This window comes from Chiloscyllium plagiosum, unplaced genomic scaffold, assembly GCF_037043375.1.
Source record: "Chiloscyllium plagiosum isolate Xiang-an unplaced genomic scaffold, Cpla_swu_hap1 HiC_scaffold_10, whole genome shotgun sequence".
Classification (NCBI taxonomy): Eukaryota; Metazoa; Chordata; class Chondrichthyes; order Orectolobiformes; family Hemiscylliidae; genus Chiloscyllium; species Chiloscyllium plagiosum.
This window is the reverse complement of record NW_028270148.1, coordinates 55,283,614-55,290,741: the sequence shown is the minus strand read 5'-3', so window position 1 is coordinate 55,290,741 and position 7,128 is coordinate 55,283,614. Positions and strand designations below refer to the sequence as shown.

Genomic DNA, 7,128 nt, shown 5'->3' with positions numbered 1-7,128 from the left:
GGGTTTGGGGACGGTGTGGACGAGGTTGAGGGGAGCAGGCGGGGGGTTTTGGGGGCAGTGTGGACGATGTTTGGGGGGGCAGGCGGGGGGGGTTTGCTGGCGGTGTGGACAAGGTTAGGGCGCAGGCGGGGGGGTTTGGTGGCGGTGTGGACAAGGTTTAGGCGCAGGCGGGGGGGTTTGGTGGCGGTGTGGACAAGGTTAGAGGGCAAGCGGGGGTGTTTGGGGGCGGTGTGGACGAGGTTGGGGGGGCAGGGCGGGGGGGTTTGGGGGCGGTGTGGGACGGGATTGTTGGGGCAGGCGGGGAGGGAGGTGCTTGGGGACAATGGGGATGGGGTTGGGGGAGGTAGTGGGGGCTCGCACACGGTGTGCTGCTGCATTGTCTCCTGAACAGGGAGCAGCCTTAATAGAAAACTCCGAACCCCAGCGGAAAGGCATTGAATCGATTAATCGGATAATTGATTATCTGAACGAAACTGTGCCCACCCACCTCGTTCGGATAATCGAGGTTCCTCTGTATATGCAACTCACCCCAATCCTTAACCTACAAGTGTTGCACAATTTAAACTGTGGAGTAACTCTGTCACTAACAGCGTTTCTCAAGCCTCCACCAAACCAAACCAAACCCCCAAACACCATCCCTCCCCAACCTGACTACTTTTTCCCTCCCCAACCTGACTACTTTTTCCCTCCCCAACCTGACTACTTTTTCCCTCCCCAACCTGACTACTTTTTCCCTCCACTCACTCTTCACTGATTAAAATGGAGGCCTTGGTTACTATTTTGTCAGGATTGAGGATTTGTGTCTGCATCCAGCTGCCGTTAGCCAAGCTTTGAATTTGTTCCTTTTTTTTTGTAGGCTGCAAATACTTTGTCACCATTTACCAACTGGGATATAAACTTCAGGAAACGAAATTGAAGAAGATGAGACAATATATAAAGAATCACAGTCTGCCAAATAAATCTTGAATTGTAGGACTCTGCACGTACAGCTCATAGAAATCAAAAGTCATTGTCGAAACTTTTAAATATTTGGAATCTCTCTCAAATAAAAGGGAAAAAAAGGTTTGCAAACATTTTATTTTATTGTTAACCCCACTGTAAGGAAACTGCTCCTGAGATTTATATTAAATAAAGTACACTATTTTAACACTGATTTAGGAATGATGAGTTCATCTCATCACGTGACATGTAGCAGACAGCAAAGGGTCTAGTAATGACAGAAGGGTTGCTACTTCCAGTAGGCCTAGATTTTCTTCAATGAGGGGCATTCACCAAGGTTTTTTTGGAGAGCATTCTACAATACAGCAGTGGTAAATAAAATTCTAGCTAGAAAGCTATAAAATCTTGATAGGTATGCAAATACAAAGCATTGAGAGAGGTCGGCATAGTGCTGTACATCACCATGACCCTATGACTAATGCGTTATAATGGCAAGTTTATTTTATAACAAACCTACAAATATTTTGCAAATAAATGGTGAACACTTCTGTAATAAAGCATGTGCAAAATAATGTATTTATGCTTTTAAAAAGTCAATCAAAATGATTATGCTTGTCTGAAAAACTCAGTTCTAATTGTCACCAGATTAATATTCAAGAGATTTTGTTATTTGAGAATGGGTGGTGTGCGAATATTGGTGAGGAGAGTGGAAGGGAATTTTATGGTGGAACAATATATAATGCCATCAAAAATTCAACTGAAACCAATGAATGGAATGCTAAACTTAATGAATTTTGTCATTGACAGTGAAATCAGTGAAGTCAATGTTGATGCTGAGTGGTTGAAGGGTCCCAAGATAGAAGATGAGGCATTCTTCCTCCAGTCTTCAGGTGATTTGAATTTGGAGGTGGAGGTGGAGGAGGCCCAAGACTTGCATGTCCTTAGTGGAGTAGGTGAGGGAGTTGAAGTGGTCAGCCACAGGTCGGTGGGGTTGTTTGGTGTGTGTATCCCAGAGATGCTCCTTGAAATGTTCTGCGAGTTGGTGTCCTATCTCCCCAATATAGAGACCACATTGAGAGCAACGGACGTAGTAGATGAGATGTCTGGATGTGTGGGAAAAACTGTGCCAGATGTGAAAGAGTCTCTTGGGGCCTTGAATGGAGGTGAGGGGGAAGGTGTGGGTATAGGTTTTATACCTCTTTTAGCGACAAGGGAAGGTGCCGACTCTGAAGGCGGAATGGTTTGCTGGTGGGTGTGGGCTTAATTAGGGAGTGGTGGAGGGAATAGTCTCTGTGTAACATAGATAGGGGTGGGGAGGGAAATATATCTCGGGTGGTGGGGTCTGATTGTAGGTGGCAGAAATGGCAGGGGATAATGCGCTGTATCCGGAGATTAGTTGAGTGGACGGTGAGACCGAGGGTTCTATCCTTATTGCGGTTGGAAGGGTCGGGTTCAAGGGCGGAGGTGCTGGAAGTGGAGGAAATCAACTATGTCCTCCAGCGCATCTGCAGATCTCCCTACTCAACTCCATCCAAGGCCCCAAAGGATCTTTTCACATTCAGCAGAGATTTTCCTGCACATCCAAGCACCTCATCTACTGTGTCCTTGATGTGGTCTCCTCTATATCAGGGAGACATGATGCCAACTCACGAAACATTTCAGAAAACATTTCTGGAACACACACCAAACAACCCCACCACCCTGTGGCTGAGCACTTCAACTCCCCCTCCCACTTCACCTCCCCCTCCCACTTCACCAAGGGCATACAAGTCCTGGGCCGTCTCCACTGCCAAATCCCAGCCACCCGCCAACTAGAGAAAGAATGCCTCATCTTCTCCCTTGGGACCCTTCAGTCACATGGCATCAACTTCACTAGTATCCAAATCTCCCTTTTCCCCCCCCTCCACTTCATTGCAGATCCAACCCTCCAACTCAGCACCGCCCTCTTGACCTGCTGAACCTATCCATCTTCCTTCCCACCTATTTGCCCCACCCTTCCCAATGACCTATGACCATCAACACCAGCTGCATCCACCTACTGCCTTCCCAGCCATCATCTTCCTCCACAATCACAGCCTCCGACTTTATCTCTCAGTCCCCTGATGAAGGGCTCCTACCCAAAATGTCAATTTTCCTGCTCCTTGGATGCTGCCTGACCTGCCGTCCTTTTCTAGCACCACACTAATTGCGACACCCCCTCAAACCAACCCCACCCCCTCACCCCCTCACCCTGGCCTGACTATCACCTTTATCAACCGGCCAGTCAGACAACCCACTTAGACATCTGATATCTTAGCTCCTGAACACCTGAAACCCAGCCTCAAGCCAACCTGGCACCCAACTTTCTTTTCCATCTGGTATCCTACTCCTTGCCCATCTACCCGGCTCTCTTATGTATGTAGTTGAGAGTCTGTTGCCCCTTTAAGTGAGTGGGTCAGGTGACCCAGAGGCAGGACCTGGGCGGGGGTAGTCTAAGACTGAGTGTGGAGCTGAGAGGATGCACCAATAAAATATTTCACGTTCAAGTTTACCTTCTGTCTGCCTCGTGTTCTACTTATGATTTTAGTGTACCACAAACACAGTGCCTAACTAAACACCAACCTACTTGTCACCTTAGCAATCAACCTGGTACATTATCCCCAACCCGACACCCAGCCCATTTCCTTACAACTTAGCTTGCACCCAGCTGGAACCCAGCCTTGCCCCAACCTGGTACCCTAGCCCCACCTGGCACCCTGCCAGCAATCACCATCTTTAAAAAGAGGGTTTGGCTTAACCCACAGCAGTGATCCTGCATTGTGCTGTAAGACTCTAAGGTTTGGTGTACCCCACATTTTGCAATAGGCCTGATATGGAATTCCAGGTTAGAAACGTGGAGCACTGGAGCAGTGTAAGAATGAAGGAGTGGAGTGGCAGACCAGTGCTCAAGCCACTGCTTGGGAAATTTGGCCTTTTAATTTCAGTTTCAACCAAACCTGACTTTCATGCAAAAGACTCGGATGATGCGTAGGATTCAGTCCATGCAAGTGGTTTAAGGACTGGGCTTCAAATAATAGCTCTTAGAATTATTAGAAATATCCTGTCCCTAAAAAATAAAGTGAATAATTTACTGTTGATTCATAAAATGTATAGATGAAAGGCAAATTTAATTTGAATGTGGCATGCTGATATCATTTGCTACGGGGTCATTTCTAGTCTCGGTATGCTGCCAAATAATTCTCTACAGATCTTAAAAGATCGTGTTAAGCACGTAGTGAACGTAATCCTTTGACTTTGGGAAAATGGGCAGAGCAGTACATGTGTATGGTAGAGCAGTTCGATAATCCTGAGTCATTGAATGGCAGGCACAATTGTGCCTGAGGTTTTGTACATAGACAAATGTGAAGCAAATGGTTTAGAAGCTAGATACCAAATATGTCAAATGCCTTTATGAATAAATCCATGTCACCAACTACATAATTCTGTCAATAATCAATCTTATTTCCTAAACAATGTTTAATAACATCTCGAAGGGAATTATACTTCTTGGTGACTTCCTTTCCAAGTGCATATGTCTCACGAGGAATGATTTACAAGCTCATTGATCCTTCCACGTTAGTATTCCATTGCCTACTGAAATTCAGAATGATTTTCACACACTGAACTATGAGTAGTCCACTATGTACTATATTTCTGTAAAACATAGGAAAGGATCTCTGCTGAAACCATTAGATATTTTAATGATTAATGTCTTGAATATTGTTATGCAATTACAATTGAAGTTGCAAATAATTTGAAAACTTATTTAAACATTTTAAACTTTATAGCAAAATAAAAAATTAGTTGTAGTATTAAAATCAACAAATTGAAATGAAAAATGTGGTTGAATTTTAAGGATAATTTTGGTGAAATTTTATTGACTTGAAGTAACCACAAGGTATGTATTTAACTGGGTTCAGAATCAATTATTTTCTTTCTTATATTGCAATCACATATGCAAAGGAGGGTTTTTTTAAAAATCCTAATTAATGTTCTCAAAATTATGCTGTCAAAAGCTCCTTAAGATGGAAGTTGTAATCAGGGTGACGATTTCAGTGACTGAGGTTGCATATATAGCAGATTTACAATTGTTAGGAAGATGCTTTTCATATATCAGGGTGCAAATGGAATGTTAGGGTAGATGACTAAAATGATCATTAAAAACGGAATTTGGAGAGTACAAGGAGAGACATAACTTTAAGGTGACTGGTAGGTAACATAAGAGGCTAGAGTTGAAAGATCAACCATTGAGGTGATAGGTAAGTTGGAAATAAAGTTGGTAACTGCATTATAGATGACTTAGAGGTTAGCTAGGATGAAAATCTGAAAGTCAGGGAGGAAGATGTTTGTGAGGTCAAGCATGGTCAGAGTGAGAGTAGAAATCTGGATTTGAGCAATGGGTGGATATAAACTGACGTTTTCAAGGTTGAAGTTAGGAGTCTTTTGATGAATAAGGGATTTAGTTATTTCTGAGTAAGGTGGGGTGGAACCAGGCAAGAAAGCTGAGAGTTTTGATAGTGATTTGCTTAAAAATGCCGCATTTCATCTTTCCATCAGCACATTTCATAGCCTCTTGTGTTCATTTCACAGAATGACAGAAGTGTTGCCCTGCAGAAGCAGGCCAATGTCAGAACTGGCTCTCTAAGCGTTTCACCATAGTGCCAAGCTCCAGCCTTTTTCCCACAACTCAGTATATTGTTTTTACTTAAAAAGCACTCAATGCCGCCTTGAGTGCCTCAGTCGAACCTGCCCCCACTAAACCTCCAGACAGTGCATTCTGTACGCAGAGCCCTGCTGCTTTCTGTGATGTCCCTTTTCCTATCAACAGAGAGACAACAAACCAAGTTGGATTCTGGTTTACAGCCAACAAGCAGCTGCCTATTTCCCTCAACAAAGAATCTTCTTTCCTTACTGACCTTCCACTCTTCCTCTTCCCCTCCTGTATAGCTGGGCCACCCGTGGTGCCACGGATATTCCTGCTGCACTCCTGCAGGGATCCAGCACCCCACTGATATTCCAAATGGAAAACCAGTTAGTGAGTGTGATTTCTGAGAATTCCTGCTCAAGCTGCTTCATTCTCTCAGACTGCCTCACAATCACCTGTTCCCTACCTGTTGTTGGCCCCTAAGTTGTAGTGTAACCATTTCTTTGAATGTGCTGTCTATGAAGCCATTTGCATTGTAAGTGCACCTCAGTGACTCGAGCTGCTCGAGCTCTTCAACCTGAAGCTCAAAGTGGTGCAGCCAGTGACCATTCCTGCTCATGGACTTATCTTAAGACGCAGTAGATGTATAAATTCCTGCATGCTACAGACTAGACAGTGCACTTGGCCAAGCTACTCTTCCATACTTAAAAGTATAATAAAGTTATTTTATTTACTGCAGTTTTAAATACTTTAAATCATTTTAACCTTACTCTTGTCCTATCAACTGAATACTGGAGATCAGTAGAAAGTTGAAATTCTTTACCCTTACTCACAAACCAGAGATCTCCCTTGAGCCTATCATTTTTTTCTTCTTTCCATGGGTTTGTTTAGAAATTTACACTTTTCAAAACTGCTGTGTTGAACCACAGTTCCTTGCAGCAGTGTGCAAGGAATGGGGATGGAGCAAGAAATTGGTACCAATGATGCTTGTTTGAATACCTGGTATAGGCATGATGGACCAAATGATGACCTCTGTGCTGTAACAAATCAACGATGCAAAAATTCACTCTTGTTTGGGGTAAATTATCCTCCAAGTTCAACATTGAGAAGTTGGGAAGAAACTTATGTTTCTCTTAAGCCAGTCTTCCCAGCTTTCAGTGGGCAGGGGAAAAGTAAAACAGACTAACAGCTTTCCCCTGTTTTAGATGTGTCAATCAGTGAGGACAGCATTAGAACCTGACCGCAATTGAAATTATACGCCTAGTTGACCAAACGGTGACACTTTTTCCATCAGAAACCCCCGAGAGCCGCAGCAAGGGCAGGTCACTGAGGCAGCTTTATATTTGTCTTTTTGAACAGGAAAACTCATCTGATCTGAGAAAGGAAACCTTATACTTCACCTGTCCTGACTGTCCTTCCCTCAATCAAATACTGTGTTGACACTGCAGACCACCTACCAATATCAGCCTTTCTTATTGATGGGGTCGATCAGGTTAGTAACTTCTTGTGGACTTAAATGCTGCTAA

General features: G+C 43.9%; 1 protein-coding gene across 1 annotated transcript in view; it reads left to right on the top strand.

Annotated features, from left to right (window-relative positions):
* The window catches only part of taf1a (TATA box binding protein (TBP)-associated factor, RNA polymerase I, A), a 34,826-nt gene extending 33,673 nt beyond the window's left edge, over positions 1 to 1,153 (top strand). The window contains 1 exon segment of the mRNA XM_043695905.2: positions 857 to 1,153. Within this exon segment, the coding sequence (XP_043551840.2) occupies positions 857 to 966 (110 nt within the window). The 3' untranslated portion in view covers positions 967 to 1,153.
* The last annotated feature ends 5,975 nt before the right edge of the window (positions 1,154 to 7,128 follow it).